This window comes from Triticum dicoccoides, chromosome 3A (genome assembly GCF_002162155.2).
Source record: "Triticum dicoccoides isolate Atlit2015 ecotype Zavitan chromosome 3A, WEW_v2.0, whole genome shotgun sequence".
Lineage (NCBI taxonomy): Eukaryota > Viridiplantae > Streptophyta > Magnoliopsida > Poales > Poaceae > Triticum > Triticum dicoccoides.
Window position 1 is genome coordinate 448,785,327 of NC_041384.1, and position 17,284 is coordinate 448,802,610.

The 17,284-nt window shown below is 43.6% G+C and overlaps 1 protein-coding gene across 3 annotated transcripts in view; it reads left to right on the plus strand.

Moving 5' to 3' along the window:
* The first annotated feature begins 6,392 nt into the window (after positions 1–6,392).
* LOC119268511 overlaps positions 6,393–17,284 on the plus strand; it is a 15,604-nt gene continuing 4,712 nt past the window's right edge. The window contains exons 1-8 of one of the 3 annotated variants that reach the window (XM_037550165.1): positions 6,394–6,532; positions 8,166–8,270; positions 8,348–8,454; positions 9,305–9,459; positions 13,224–13,312; positions 13,431–13,923; positions 15,236–15,340; positions 15,488–15,708. In XM_037550165.1, coding sequence (XP_037406062.1) covers positions 6,446–6,532; positions 8,166–8,270; positions 8,348–8,454; positions 9,305–9,459; positions 13,224–13,312; positions 13,431–13,923; positions 15,236–15,340; positions 15,488–15,708 — 1,362 coding nt within the window. In that variant the 5' untranslated portion in view covers positions 6,394–6,445. Of the gene's footprint in view, positions 6,533–8,165; positions 8,271–8,347; positions 8,455–9,304; positions 9,460–13,223; positions 13,313–13,430; positions 13,924–15,235; positions 15,341–15,487; positions 15,709–17,284 lie in introns of those variants that run through there. The other 2 variants (XM_037550168.1, XM_037550166.1) reach the window with 2 other exon arrangements.

Sequence of the window (17,284 nt, forward strand, 5' to 3'; positions counted from 1 at the left end):
CACTTATATTGATTGCATGTGATGTTTATCATTCATGCATCTTATTTTGCTTAGTTCAGTAGTAGCATTATAAGATGATCTCTCACTAAATTTCAAGGTATAAGTGTTCTCCTTGAGTATGCATCGTTGCTACAGTTCGTCGTACCGAGACACCACGTGATGATCGGGTGTGATAAGCTCTACGTTCACATACAACGGGTGCAAGCCAGTTTTGCGCACGTAGAATACTCGGGTTAAACTTGACGAGCCTAGCATATGCAGATATGGCCTCGGAACACTGAGACCGAAAGGTCGAGCGTGAATCATATAGTAGATATGATCAACATAGTGATTTTCACCATTGAAAACTACTCCATCTCACGTGATGATCAGACATGGTTCAGTTGAAATGGATCACGAGATCACTTAGATGATTAGAGAGATGTCTATCTAAGTGGGAGTTCTTAAGTAATTTGATTAATTGAACTTTAATTTATCATGAACTTAGTACCTGATAGTATTTTGCATGTCTATGTTGTTGTAGATAGATGGCCCGTGCTATTGTTCCATTGAATTTTAATGCGTTCCTAGAGAAAGCTAAGTTGAAAGATGATGGTAGCAACTACACAGACTTGATACGTAACTTGAGGATTATCCTCATTGCTGCATAGAAGAATTACATCTCGGAAGCACCGCTAGGTGACAAACCCGCTGTAGGAGCAACGCCAGATGTTATGAACACCTGGCAGAGCAAAGCTGATGACTACTCGATAGTTCAGTGTGCCATGCTTTATGGCTTAGAACCGGGACTTCAATGACGTTTTGAACGTCATGGAGCACATGAGATGTTCCAGGAGTTAAAGTTAATATTTCAAGCAAATGCCTGGATTGAGAGATATGAAGTCTCCAATAAGTTCTACAGCTTCAAGATGGAGGAGAATAGTTCTGTTAGTGAACATATACTCAGAATGTCTGGGTACCACAACCACTTGACTCAGCTGAGAGTTAATCTTCCTGGTGATAGTGTCATTGACAGGGTTTTTCAATCACTGCCACTAAGCTACAAGAGCTTCGTGATGAACTATAATATGCAAGGGATGGATAAGACGATTCCCGAGCTCTTCGCAATGCTAAAGGTTGCGGGGGTAGAAATCAAGAAGGAGCATCAAGTGTTAATGGTCAACAAGACCACCAGTTTCAAGAAAAAGGGTAAAGGGAAGAAGGGGAACTTCAAGAAGAACAGCAAGCCAGTTGCTGCTCAAGTGAAGAAACTCAAGTCTGGACCTAAGCCTGAGACGGAGTGCTTCTACTGCAAAGGAACTGGTCACTGGAAGAGAAACTGCCCCAAGTATTTGGCGGAGAAGAAGGTTGGCAAAGTGAAAGGTATATTTGATATGCACGTTATTGATGTGTACCTTACTAATGCTTGCAGTAGTGCCTGGGTATTTGATACTGGTTCAGTTGCTAACATTTGCAACTCGAAACAGGGCCTACGGATTAAGCAAATATTGGCTAATGACGAGGTGACGATGCGCGTGGGAAATGGTTCCAAAGTCGATGTGATCGTCGTTGGCACGCTACCTCTACATCTACCTTCGGGATTATTTCTAGACCTAAATAATTGTTATTTGGTGCCAGCGTTGAGCATAAACATTATATCTGGATCTTGTTTAATGCGAGACGGTTATTCATTTAAATTAGAGAATAATGGTGGTTCCATTTATATGAGTAATATCTTTTATGGTCATGCACCCTTGATGAGTGGTCTATTTTTACTAAATATTGATAGTAGTGATACACATGTTCATAGTACTGAAGCCAAAATATGCAGAGTTGATAATGATACTGCAACTTATTTGTGGCACTGCCGTTTGGGTCATATTGATGTAAAGCGCATGAAGAAACTCCATCCTGATGGACGTCTGGAATCACTTGATTATGAATCACTTGGTACTTGTGAACCATGCCTCATGGGTAAGATGACTAAAACTCCGTTCTCCGGAACAATGGAGCGAGCAACAGAGTTATTGGAAATCATACATATTGGTGTATGTGGTCCAAATGAACATTGAGGCTTGCAGCGGATATCGTTATTTTCTCACCTTCACAGATGATTTGAGCAGATATGGGTATATCTACTTAATGAAACATAAGTCCGGAACATTTGAAAAGTTCAAAGAATTTCAGAGTGAAGTGGAAAATCATCGTAACAAGAAAATAAAGTTTATACGATCTGATCGTGGAGGAGAATATTTGAGTTACGAGTTCGGTCTTTATTTGAAACAATGCAGAATAGTTTCGCAACTCACGCCACCCGAACACCACAACGTAATGGTGTGTTCGAACGTTGTAATCGTACTTTACTAGATATGGTGCAATCTATGATGTCTCTTATTGATTTACCGCTATCGTTTTGGGGTTATGCTTTAGAGACAGCTGCATTCACGTTAAATAGGGCACAATCTAAATCCGTTGAGACGACACCTTATGAACTGTGGTTTGGCAAGAAACCCAAGTTGTCATTTCTTAAAGTTTGGGGTTGCGATACTTATGTGAAAAACTTCAACCTGATAAGCTCAAACCCAAATCGGAGAAATGTGTCTTCATAGGATACCCTTATATCATGATAAATCTTTTGTGATAATACTGGTGCAATTTCCTTGGCAAAGGAATCTAGATTTCACAAGAGAACCAAGCACATCAAGAGACGCTTCAATTCCATCCGCGATCAAGTCAAGGAGGGAGACATAGAGATTTGCAAGATACATACGGATCTGAATGTTGCAGACCCGTTGACTAAGCCTCTCTCACGAGCAAAACATGATCAACACCAAGACTCCATGGGTGTAAGAATCATTACAATATAATCTAGATTATTGACTCTAGTGCAAGTGGGAGACTGAAGGAAATATGCCCTAGAGGCAATAATAAAGTTGTTATTTATATTTCCTTATATCATGATAAATGTTTATTATTCATGCTAGAGTTGTATTAATAGGAAACTTAGTACATGTGTGAATACATAGACAAACAGAGTGTCACTAGTATGCCTCTACTTGACTAGCTCGTTGAATCAATGATGGTTATGTTTCCTAACCATAGACATGAGTTGTCATTTGATTAACGGGATCACATCATTAGAGAATGATGTGATTGACTTGACCCATCCGTTAGCTTAGCACGATGATCGTTTAGTTTGTTGCTATTGCTTTCTCCATAACTTATACATGTTCCTATGACTATGAGATCATGCAACTCCTGAATACCGGAGAAACACTTAGTGTGCTATCAAACGTCACAACGTAACTGGGTGACTATAAAGATGCTCTACAGGTGTCTCCGATGGTGTTTGTTGAGTTGGCATAGATCGAGATTAGGATTTGTCACTCCGAGTATCGAAAAGGTATCTCTGGGCCCTCTTGGTAACGCACATCACTATAAGCCTTGCAAGCAATGCAACTAATGAGTTAGTTACAGGATGATGCATTACGGACGAGTAAAGAGACTTGTCGGTAACGAGATTGAACTAGGTATTGATATACCGACGATCGAATCTCGGGCAAGTAACATACCGATGACAAAGGGAACAACGTATATCGTTATGCGGTTTGACCGATAAAGATCTTTGTAGAATATGTGGGAGCCAATATGAACATCCAGGTTCCGCTATTGGTTATTGACCGGAAACGTGTCTCGGTCATGTCTATATAGTTCTTGAACCCGTAGGGTCCGCACGCTTAACGTTCAGTGATGATCGGTATTACGAGTTTATGTGTTTTGATGTACCGAAGATAGTTCGGAGTCCCGGATGTGATCACGGACATGACGAGGAGTCTCAAAATGGCCGAGACATAAAGATTGATATATTGGATGACTATATTCGAACACCGAATGAGTTCCGGGGGTCACCGGATAATTATCAGAGTGCCGGGGGTTACTGGAACCCCTAGGGGAACTAATGGGCCAACATGGGCCTTGTGTGTGAGAGAGGAGGGGGCCTTAGGGCTGGCATCTCCCCCCCTTGGGAGTCCGAATTGGACAAGGAGGGGGGCGGCGCCCCCTCTTTCCCTCCCTCTCTCCCTCTTTTTCCTTCCCCCCTTCCTCCTCCTAGTAGGACTAGGAAAGGGGAGTCCTACTCCTACTAGCAGGAGGAATCCTCCCCTCCTTGGCGCACCACCAAGGGCCGGCCAGCCTCCCCCTTGCTCATTTATATACAGGGGCAGGGGGCACCCCATAGACACACAAGTTGATCATTGATCCCTTAGCCGTGTGCGGTGCCCCCCTCACCATAATCCACCTCGGTCCTATCGTCGTAGTGCTTAGGCGAAGCCCTGCGCCGGTAGCTTCATCATCACCGTCATCACGTCGTCGTGCTGACAAAGCTCTCCCTCGACACTCAGCTAGGATCAAGAGTTCATGGGACGTCACCGAGCCGAACGTGTGCAGATTGCGGAGGTGCCGTACTTTTGGTACTAGGATCGATCAGATCGTGAAGACGCACGACTACATCAACCGCGTTGTCATAACGCTTCCGCTTACGGTCTGCGAGGGTACATGGACAACACTCTTCCCCTCTCATTGCTATGCATCACCATGATAGATCTTGTGTGTGCGTAGGAATTGTTTTGAAATTACTGCGTTTCCCAACAGTTCTATGTATGATGTATTGATGTATTCTTGTGGCACTGTATGCCTTTTGTACGTATCCCAAATATTATGTAATAGTATGATGTAATGATATCCACCTTGTAAAAGCGTGTCAATATGCGGTTCTATCCTTGGTGGGACCTTCGAGTCCCTTTAGGATAGTGTCGCATATTGGGCGTGACACGAGGTCTCCGCGGACCCACGCGAGCTCGTATACATACCAGCGCTAGCGCCCGTGCCCATGCGCGCCCTCCGCCCACCGTGGCGCCGGCCCCCGTACGTTTGGCTGCACCCGCCACGCCTGTGCCCCTGCCCGTGCGCGCCCCTCCACCCACCGCGGTGCCGGTCCCCGTGCGTTTGGCTGCACCCACCGCGCCCATGCCTGTGCGCCCCCCCTTAGCGGCATGTGACGCTGTCGTCAATCACTATCTCTCAGCGGCGCCAGTTGCTGTCCTCCCGCACCCCGCCCATCGATCGCGCATGCAACGACATGATGTTTGATTTATAAGTGAAGAACATTTTGTGTTGCCTTAAAGACTTTAACAACGGCGTCCCGGAGGACGATAATGACAACGACGACGTGGCACGCTGCCTCCGCCGCCGCCAGAAATAGTTTTCTTGGGTTTAATACTGCATCTCGAATTCTCGATCATATGAATATAAATTCGGAGTGTGACTGAATGAAAGATATGGTTTGAATGAACTTGCGTTCTTCTCTCTTAACGTACAGACTTATCAAATGCTTTTCTTTTGAAAAAACACGTCAATGGTTTTTAAATATAAAACACTCATCGCAAACGTTTTAGTTAGAACACCTGTATGCAAACCGACAGCTTCCCCACGAAACTAAGGGAAAATGTGCCGAGCAAGATTTCTGCATCCCTTCAACGCAAACCGTTGTTTTGCATGACCCGTATGCACCCATGTAGAAACAATTGGGTAAAATTTGCATTTGTCATTTTGGGTATGTTGCCATTTGTCAAACTGGAAAGATTGACATTTGTTTATATAGTAACATTGTCATTTGTCAACCTTGTAACACTGCGATTTGTCAAAATATGCAGCTAAAAATCACTAGCACTATCTTATTTTTCAACTAAAATCACTGGCACTGTTCGTATGGACAGCACTAGCAGGCGTGAGTTGATGGACGCATATGCAAATGTACCATTGATTACATACAACAAGTCATCAACCCACAACGACAACGAGGATACACATTGAATTATAGATCATTTCCAACAAAACATTCTAGTAAAGTAAAGTTTTTCTCACACAACAAATAACAAAGCGATGAAATGAACTTCAGCTCAACCACTCATCGGCATTGAAAACGCTTGCTTTGAACCAGAAGTGATTCTCTGGGAAGGGCCAATTATTGTCAATCTCGAGACTAACACAGGACTGATCATCCAGGCTGAAGCGGGCTATGTCAGGACCCGTAGTGCGATGGTAGGGAAGCATACTACTTAAAAAGAATGTAAGGTTTCTATTTCATCTTTCTTCCCATCATTCCTTGGTCCAACCTTTCATGTATATGATAATTAATCATCTTAATTTATTTACCTTCTCAACCAATTACACTTTAATTTACTTATTATCAATCTTCTAATCAAAATATAAGGTAATTCACGGACAGAATTTGATGAACATTTATTTACATAATTATATTATTATTTACAGATAAGCTAATGTACTAGGATATTTATATCCCGTCGCCATGCACTTACATTGTTCTCTAGTCTCTAGTCTCTAAAAAAATAGAAACCCTCCCCTCCGCCCTCCACTATCCGCGCCCCTACGCCGTTACCGCCAAGCCATGGCCGCAACCCCGCCGCCGCCCGACGCCTTCGCCTTCTCTTCTGACGGAGAGCTCTTCGCAGCCGTCTCCGGTCGGCGAATCCAGGTACTCGCTTCGCCTCTCTGCCCCCGCCTAAACCCCATTTTTACGAGCTGGCTAGCTCTCTAGTCTGTCGCTGTGAACTGGGGAACTCTCTGATCTGGATTGTTAATCCCTGCGAGATGTCCCGTGGTTGAAATGTAGGGTTGCATGCCAGCAAGTTGCTAATTACCTCCCATGTTCATTTTATCATGGCGATTGATAGTTGCTACCGGGCGAAGCTAGTTTCTGGTGTGTTATGTGTTGCTTGTAGCGGTGGTAAATATTTCTTTGGTATAGTACTCTTTTATTTTCTATTTTTGAGGTATCTACTTAATGTCATTTCCTAGATCAGAGAGAATGTGGCGCGATAAAATATCTAAACGTATGCGGCTGATTTAAATTGAAGGACCGTGAGAAAAAAACAATTAAAGGCATAATTAAAGGAGGAGTAAAGTCGATTGGAATCGCATTAACCTGTTGCACGCATCGGCATTAAATCGACAGCATAAAAATCTAAAGGTTAAAGGGAGAAATTAAAGGCCACACATCACTCGCTAATCGCTGTGGTATCTACTTAAGCCCCTTGTCATTTTCTAACTAACTAATCGGCGTGGTTTCTCCTTTCAGGGGGTGTTTGTTTCCAGGGACTTTTTGATGTAGGTACTAGAAAAAGTCCCTCTTAGAGACTTTTTAACCAAACAGGAGGGACTACTAGGGACTAAAAGTTGCTTTTTGGGACTAAATGAAGAAGACTCTCAAGGAGAGTCTTTTTTGGGACTTTTTGAGACTTTTCCAACAATGCCCCTCCATGCACCCATTGGCCCGCCACCCCATGGTGTTATTTGGTTGTTATTTTTCTATATACCAGGGGTAACATGGTCATTTAATAACCTCTAGGGAGAGACTAGGGACTTTTTAGTCCCTGGAAACAAACAGGGAGGGACTTTTTAGGGACTAGGGACTTTTTAGTTGGGACTAGAAAAAGTCCTATGACTTATGAACCAAACAGGGCCTCAATAAAATTGTGGAACCGGGGCTATGACACTTTGATCCATTTCTTTGTAAGTAACTAGCTGTGAAGCCGGGTGAGCAATTTGTTATCAGCTGTTTATAAAGAGTGTTCTAAATAAAGAGTTCCGTGTTGTGAGTTTTAGTATGATTGCTGCTTATACTGTTCTAAAGAGGTATGGATTTGAGGTACAAGCCTCCTTGTAAGCAAAAATGGTTGAAAATTGATGCTTACATGGATTTTCTTGTTGGAATTTACTTGAAAGTGTCAAGTGATGTTTACTGGGTTACATAGCTGCCAGCATTTAGCACCTCATGCAAGCTTTTTGCATTTTCTGCTCGTTCATCCATCTATGAGAGAAAATGAAACATTTAACTTTATATGGTATCAGTAGATTCATGCTTGGGAAGATAGGATTGTTAGAATTAAATATTTCTGTTCATTGGGGTGCCCCATCTAGCTAGCAATATTATAGTAGGGCGCTATTGGAAACAATATCTTTTTGTAGTATTTCTATTTTCTGCCTTTTTGATACACTGCATTTCTCATCTTTTTCCATTGTGAACTGGAATGGAAGTATGTGAGTACGTAGTTACCCTATATGCTGACATATTCTATTTTCTTCACTTGAAATTATTAATTGGGAAGGTATGGAGTACAAGAGAAGGACAAAAGATAGCAGGATGGACTGATCCAATAGCAGCCCATGATGATTCATACAGTTGCATTGCCTGCAGCTCTGTTCAGAAGAAGGTACTTTGTGTTGAGCTTAGTTGGTATCTCCTGTACTGTTGTATTATTTCAGGTTTTGATTGTTGGTTTTTTTACAGCACAAAAAGGATGGCGACCTTATTGTTGTTGCTGTTGGCACTGCAAATGGTGTAGTTTTAGCTCTTGATTCTACTGGTGTTATATGGAAAAGTGCTTGTCACACTGGGTATGTGAAACCTTATTACGAACTTGGTATTGTTGATTTTGTAACTCTAATCACGAGGCTTCTCCTGCGCTGTTTCTATTCTTCTGTCATGTAAAATAGGAACCATACCAGATACTGAACTTTCGTTGAGTACTTTCCCCTCTGAACTCATTTTAATAACTCTAAAATCGTCTGGCATACATCTTTTGCCTTGATGAACACACATGCTGGTTCCTTGTAGTTGGTGTCTTCTGCAATAGAAGGGCCCCTCATATTTCTTTGATAAACACCGTGTTGATTTGTTTGTAGGACTACCATGTTGATTATGGTTGATGCTGTAGATGCTTAGAAAGAAAGGGCTATACACTATCTTCTAACCACATAGTCTAATCCTTGCACCTCGATGGTAGTTGAAATTAAATAGTGGCAATTCCTGAAGGGCTATACACTATCTTCTAGCCACATATTCTTTTGGCCTATTCATAAGTTTCTGTTTCCTTCTTCATTCTGAGATGCTGAAGCTCAGTTTCTCACCTAAGTCCAACTGTCCAAGCATGGATGAATCTGTTCTTCAATTATTATTTTTTGTTCTTTTGAACTCAATAATGAGAAGGTCAAGTTGGTCATACTTACACATGCAACATGAGCTTAATTCCGTTGCCACGATCAAGGCTATAGCCCATATGCTAAAATTTTAACTTTTTAAGCCACTTTAGTTTTTTTAGGTCATAAGCTGACTCTATGTGGTTCCAAAGAAAACCTGATAGAAACTGCATTCTGTAAGAAAACACCAGCTAGTTCAAGATATCTTTAGAATGACTTCACTGTGAAAACATTGATGCCTACTAACATGCCTTTCTCTTCCTACTAGCAAGGTCATTTCTCTTCACTTTTCGAAACAAGGGTGTGTTCTTATTACTGCTAGCAGGGATGGAGTTATATGTGAATTGGATACTTGGACTGGAAAATCCAAAGACACATTAAAAGCTTCGAAAAAGTCAATTAATTCTTTGACAGTTTCTCATGGTAAGTGCAACCTTTGTCTCCATGTGCTCTTACTTTATGCATACTTAACAAGATATCTTTATATTAAAGTTTCACGTGTTTGTTGTATTCATGATAGGATCTTCACTAAAATGTTTGGGTTATGTGTGAAGCAGTGTGAATTACATTAGGAAGGAAATCATCTGATTTCCTTAAATATTTGTTCATCATCATGTGGGCCTGTTATGGACCTTGATCCACAACAATATATATTGGGCAGAGGACTTGAAGACCAGGGACATGGCATTCACCCTCAACAAGGGTAGAGTGCTGGTCCCTGGTGTGGAAGCTCTAAGGCCTGTAAAATTTTGTTTATTTTATTGCTCCTATGTCGTCTCAACATAGCCAGTCCCAAGCCCGGGTGAAGGAGGAGGGTTGTGATAGGCTGACGACGCGCCATATCGGAACCCGGGTGTGCTGTCAAATGGGCAAGGGCCGGGCCGTCACCCCCTTGTTGGCGTGCCGAATCTTGATCTGGATATGGTGACAATTGAGCAAGGATCAGGTCGTCACATCCTTAGTGGTGCGCTACATCGATGCCCGGTGTAGTGAAAAATGAGCAAGGGTCTTAGCATTTGACTTGACGAGTGTGAAGGGCAAGGAAGCTAGCCCAGCCTAGGAGGACCCACTCAGGTAGCTGGAATGTAGAGTCCCTGACAGGTAAGCTACGGGAGCTAGTTGATACAGCAGTAAGGAGAGCTGCTGTTATCCTTTGCGTCCAAGAAACCAAATGGAGGGGACAGAAGGTGAAGGAGGTGGAGGATACTGGCTTAAAGCTGTGGTACATGGGGACAACTGTAAACAGAAATGAAATTGGTATCTTGATCAACAAGAGCCTCAAGTATGGAGTGGTAGAGTCAAGAGGTGTGGGGACTGGGTTATTCTGGTCAAGCTGGTAGTTGGGGACTTAGTTCCCAATGTTATTAGCGTGTATGCCTCGCAAGTAGGCCACAATGAGAACACCAAAAGGGAGTTCTGGGAAGGCCCCAAGGACATGGTTAGGAGTGTACCTATTGGCGAGAAGCTCTTCATAGGAGGAGACCTCAATGGCCACGTGGGTACATCTAACACAGGTTTTGAAGGGGTGCATGGGGGCTTTGGCTATGGCATCAGGAATCAAGGAGGAGATGCCTTTGAGCTTTGCTCTAGCCTACGACATGATTATAGCTAACACCCTCTTTTAAAAAGAGAGAATCGCATCTAGTGACTTCTAGTAGTGGTCAACACTCTGGCCAGACTGATCTCATCCTCTCAAGAAGAGAAGATAGGCGTAAGCTTGTGGTGATATCTGGAGAGTGTTGTCCCTCAGCATAAGCTTGAGGTGGCTGACTTCTGCTTTCGGATTCGTGTCCAACGGGATAAGGGCGCCAAAGTCTCTAGAACAAAGTGTTGGAAGCTCAAGGGGGAGGTAACTTAGGCTTTCAAGGAGAGGGTCATTAAGGAGGGCCCTTGGGAGGAAGGAGGTGATGCAGACAATATGTGGATGAAGATGGCGACTTGCATTCATAAGGTGGCTTCAGAGGAGTTTGGAGTGTAGAAGCGAAGCTAAAGATACCTGGTTGTGGAATGATGATGTCCAGAAGGCTACTAAGGAGAAGAAGGATTGTTTCAGACGACTACACCTAGCTAGGAGTGCAGACAACATAGAGAAGTACAAGGTGGCAAAGAAGGCCGCAATGCGAGCTGTGAGGTGAAGCAAAGGGTCAGGCGTATGAGGACCTCTACACACAAAGGAAGGCAAAAGGGACATCTATAAGAGGAAGACGAGGGATGTCGACCAAGTCAAATGCATCAAGGATGGAGCAGACCCACTCCTGGTGAAGGACGAGGAGATTAAGCATAGATGGCGACAAGCTGTTCAATGGAGAGAATGAGAGCTCTGCCATTGAACTGGACGACTCCTTTGATGGTACTAGCAGGTGTTTTGTGCAGCGAATTCAGGAGTCTGAGGTCAGGGAGGCTTTAAAAAGGATGAAAGAAGGCAAGGCGATGGGCCCTGATTGTATCCCCATTGAGGTGTAGAGAGGCCTCGAAGGCATAGCAATAATATGGCTAACTAAGCTTTTCAAACTCATCTTTCGGGCTAACAAGATGCCATAGGAATGGTGGCGGAGTATATTACTATCGATCTTCAAGAACAAGGGGGGTGCTCAAAGTTGTACTAATTACTGTTGAATTAAGCTGATGAGCCATACAATGAAGCTATCGGAGAAAGTTATTGAGCACATTGAAGAATGACACACACGACCAAAAATCAGTTTGGTTTCATGCCTGGGAGGTCAACCATGGAAGCCATCTTCTTGGTACAACAACTTATGGAGAGATATAGGGAGCAAAGGAAGGACCTGCATATGGTGTTCATTCACTTGGAGAAGGCCTATGATAAGATACTGCGGAATGTTATGTGGTGAGCCTTGGAGAGGCATAAAGTCCCAACAAAGTACATTACCCTCATCAAGGCGATAATGTTGTGACAAGTGTTCGAACAAGTGATGGCGACACCAACACTGATGACTTCCTGATTAAAATAGGACCGCATCAAGGGTCAGCTTTGAGCCCTTATCTTTTTTCTTTGGTGATGGATGAGGTCACAAGGGATATACAAGGAGATACCCCATGGTGCTTGCTCTTTGCGGATGATGTGGTGCTAGTCGATGATAGTCGGACGGGGATCAATAGAAAGTTAGAGCTATGGAGACAAACCTTGGAATCGAAAGGCTTTAGGCTTAGTAGAACTAAAGCCGAATACATGAGGTGCGGTTTTAGTACTACTAGGCACGAGGTTGAGGTCATCCTTGATGGGCAGGTGGTACCTCAGAAGGACACCTTTCGATATTTTTGAGGTCAATGCTGCAGAAGGATGGTGATATCGATGAAGATGTGAGCCATCGAATCAAAGCTGGATGAATGAAGTGGCGCCAGGTTTCTGGCGTTCTCTGTGACAAGAGAGTGCCACAAAAGCTAAAAGGCAGGTTCTATAGGACGGCGATTCGACCCACAATGTTGTATGGTGCTGAGTGTTGGCCAACTAAAAGGTGACATGTTCAACAGTTTGGTGTAGTGGAGATGCGCATGTTGAGATGGTTGTGTGGTCACACAAGTAAGGATCGGGCCTGGAATGATGCTATACGGGATAGACTTGGGGTAGCACAGATTGAAGAGAAGTTTGTCCAACATCGTCTGAGATGGTTTGGGCATATTCAGTGCAGGCCTACAGCTCTAGTGCATAGCGGATGGCTAAAGCATGCTGATAATGTCAAGAGAGGTCGGGTTAGACCAAACTTGACATGGGAGGAGACTTGTCCCACAGGACACGTTCTCTATCTCCGATCTTCCTAAGTATACTGAAGCAAACTGATATTGCCTAATTCTATTACTCTTTCCCTAATTAACTAACTCTCCTAATGGTTATGTGGCTGGTGCTGGGCGACCTCTTTAGCCCAAGCACTAGCCTTTAGAGCATGTATGAGGATTGCCAGTAAAACATATTTTTTTTCTCGAAATAACATAAACTGCGGGTGCCACCCTGCCAGGAACAAACTCAGGTGGAAGCACTATATTGTATATGTTTGCACCTTTAGTGCTCAAATATATTTAGTTTATCGAGTGTATTGGAACAAATATTAACTTCCAGTCTTTCGTGAATATAGCACTCTTAGGTCATTATTGTTTAGATCTTGCTTTACATATTATCTTCTCAACTTTGTGTGTTTTCTGGACTTATATTGTAGCCCTGCACTTTGCAGATGAGAAGTTTATGGTTGTCTCAGGTAAGACAACAAAACTATATAGTATGAAGGACAAAAAAGAGATTCTGAAGATTCCTTCTGATGATGTATGTTATTCTTACTCTTATTCCGTACTTGCCCCCACCCCCCGACCCTCCTCTCTCTCGCAGTTGTGCCACGTAATGAAAGAGGCCTTAATTTTTATCGGTGCCATTGTGTTTGCAGGGCCCTATCCAGCTGATGTCTGTGTCCGATGAAGCACACACATTAGTTTCTTATACTGACAATAATAAAGAAGTCAAAGTCTGGTCTTGTGATCACCAAAATTGCACTGTTGTTTCTACAGTCTCTCTTGCCATGCATACTCAGCCAAAGACAGTAGAGTGTAAAAGGAGCACATCATCTAAAGCCGGGGGAATTGTTCTTGCAGTATCAAAGAAAGGTGTGGCTTATGTGTGGGATTTGCAGACCCTTTCCCAAGATGAAATACTGCCCACCAAAATTTCAGTAAAAAAATCACTTGATAAAAAGGGCCGTGTCCCAATTATTTTAGCCAAGTTATGTGATGTCAAAGAAGACAACACAATTAAGGTTCATGTTGTGTTTGGATCACTAGACTGTTTACAGTTCAAGATTGTTGTATTGGGTGAGAATTGTGAGGACATCAACTTGGTTGCGGAATCTGATGCATTAGCTTCAGAAGAGCAAGATGCAAAAGGTTTGTTCAAATCGCTGTTGCTGTCCAACCATCATTATTAGCACAGTAAAGTCAATGAACATGCATAGGGAATTATCTTCATAGTACTGAAAGTTAATTTTGACAGATGTTCCTGGTTATATAACAGCAGATACTGTTCTCCCTCTTTTCTTGTGATTTGCTTTTGCTTTTGCGAGTTTGTTGCCATGGGAAGATGTGCTTTTACTGTTGGACGTGTCTAGTATCTGCAATATATTCTATGGTGTTAAAAATGTTTCAGTTGTTCATCAGGATATAATGTGAGCATTCATATCTTGTAAGCCACAACTTTGGCTTAGCCTATCCTATTAGCATTACTGTATATTTTCACAAATCTTAAAGTCCCTGTGTCTGTTTGTGGTCCGTTTTGAAGGTTTCTCTACAGTGACAAGTACTTCTCATTTCCAGATAAAACGAGTTACTTAGATAGCAGCTAGCCTATAATTAACTAATGTATGGCCAATTTGGAAGTAGACAGAACATGTAAGTAGATGTTCTGTTGATGAAAAGGTGATGCACTTAGCCAAACACTTGTGGCATGTTATGTGGCTTGTAGCTGCATGATAATGAAATATAAATCACACCTAATTAACTGGAATGTTTTATCATAATTTATGACCTGATGCAGTGCTTCAGCGCTTTTCAGATAAGCGAAAAGCACACTTTTAAAAGCAAAACGAGGATGTAATTTGCAATCATCAGTACACATAGTAACTGCACCGCTTTAGTTTTCTGCAATTAGCATTTTGGAAATCATGGAAGCACCACTCTAATTTCTATATTATTTGTCAAGTTGTTAGTGGCTTTATTATTATTATTATTATTATTTTGTGATAAATTGCTTAATTCGATGATAAGCCACTTTTGACTCCTATTTATAAACGTGATGGTCTGGCACAATGAATCATTGTGTTATTTTGTTGTTCTATTATAGATGATGGTTACACAGGGCTCTCAGATGCTAATTTACAGCTGATGGAAGCGAGATACCAACATCGTAGGAAGCAGAAAATAGGCAGTACTTTGTGTGCCAGATTAGATATAATACAGTAGTCAACAATAATAGAATAACAAAGCAACATATGAGAGAGATGATTTCTGTGGTTACAGCATGCATGTTTTGACACTACTGGCATTTTCGTTGGGTCTCGGTACCTTTTAAACCGATCACAAGATTTATACTTTGTCTCCATATTTTCTTACGACTAAGTATGCTATTAAAGTTAGAGATTATGTACTTTGTTAAATGCCTACCGTTGATCTCAACTGGTTACTTGTTTCTTTATGGCACCAGTAAATAACAAGATGGATGATGAACAAGATCGACAGGAGAATACAAACCTCACTCGTCAAGGAAGACCAAACAAAAGGACAGCGTCTGTTTTGGATTCTATCACTGGTAACAATTAGCCCTGTTAATTTGAAGTACATTCAGACCTGATGCTGTAATAAGCATTGAGTGTATACCATGAAGAAACAAATTTAAGGTGTCCTTCATTTTCTACCTTTCTGATCACTAACTTCTCTATTTTGCTGGAAAGTTTAGACACAGTCAAGGAGGTGAATCCAGAGTATAATCTAGATGAACCAACTATGGAGCAGAAACTCGAGAGTCTAAATTTGCTCAATAAGTCTGAATTCCTTGAAGAGCAATCAGCCTCTCTGGCGCCGCCGAGTGCAGATTCAGTCTATATTTTGCTGAAGCAAGCTTTGCGTGCTGATGATCACGCTGAATTGCTGAAATGCATGTACAATAGAGATGAAAAGGTATGGCTTTCTTCTCTTTCTTGTGCAATGTTTGGTCAAATACTTTGTTGCCGCTTGTCTTGGTCACACTGTGAAAGAAATTTTACTTTGAAGCAATGGGTCATACAATTTAGCATACTTCTGTCACACAAGTTTAGTCAATGATGTTATAGATACATGTTACCCCCTTGGTTGTGTTGCAACTTTTCACCTCGTATGTTCTATTTCCTGGTTCATAGAGTGTCTCTATCTTATAATCACAAAACACTAGAGACATGCTCAAGTTCTCATGATCAACCACATTTGATTGACTCAACATTTTTTAGTAGTGTTGAAGCTAAATTTGGTGATGCAAATCTAGCGTCTGGTTTTCTTTTTCTTATTAGCTCCATGTTTAATGAATATCCTCATAGTAAGTAAAGGTGCACATAAAAAGAGAGGATAAATTATATGTAACCCGGAGTTACTACCAGTGATGTTATTGATAACGGAGAAGAAACAAAGTTATTCCTGGTTGTGACCAATGCACTACACCTCTAGTCTTATCAAGTCAAGTTGGGAGGCTTTATGAACAATCCTTGCTAGAAGTAGTCTGTTTGCTGAAAAAGGGTTTCCCCCCGCTTTGTATACAAAGCAAGCAGCCGAGCCATACATGGATAGGTGCTGGGGCGGAAGCAGCACAGTCACGCCCAAAAGAAACGACAGAGAAAAGCAAAAGAAACAAATGCCGACAACGGCGGATCAACAAAAACGAAGAAGCCTCGCGATCGCAGCGCCCACCAGGATCTTCCACTAGACTCCAAGACTCCGAAGCGCCAGCACCTATCAACACCTCCAAGAAGGACCGCGACGATGATGATGCTGCCGCCAAGGGTTTCCCTCGGTACACGACGAGGCGAGAGGAAGGGTAGCCCCGACGCCCTCCCGAAAGGTCAGGTGGTACCCACAGGCGCCATCGCGCCGGTGTTGGCCATGCCGACAGGGGTTTCCCCCGATCCCAACCCGCACCTCGGGCGCCCCGGAGCCTGCCACCAAACCAACAACCACTGTGCGTCAACATGGTCATGAGGCCCCCATGCCGTCTCACCACGGCACCGCGAAGTGAGGACAGCACGGCGAAGAATCAGAGCCGGGACTAGGGCATCAGCACCGTCGGCACGCGGAAGGGCCCCACCTCCACCGTCCGCGACGGTAGCCGTCCGGACGCAATAGCAGGAGCACACCAGGCCCGTGGGCCCACAGGCCCGACCGAGCCCTCGTAGGCCCGTAAAGCTCCCGCCTTCGCGTTGCTGCCGGCACGCCGTCGGTGCCGCCGCCCCAAATCCGAGCCGCTCCTCCTCACCGCGTCGCAAACAACGAGGCCACGCTCGGGGGCCGACCCGCTAGGACCCAGATGGGGCCCTAAGGGCCCAGACCTGGGCCGGGGACGTGCCGCCGGCCAACCTGCGCCACCAGGCCGCCCCGCCGCCAAAGGACAGCGCCACCACCGCGACGGGCCGCCGCCAGCCCTGACCCCGGGTCAGGAGGTGCGCGCGCGCGGGGTAAGGAAGGACCCGCTGCCGCCAGCCCGCCCGGCCAGATCCAGGGGCTCCGCTGG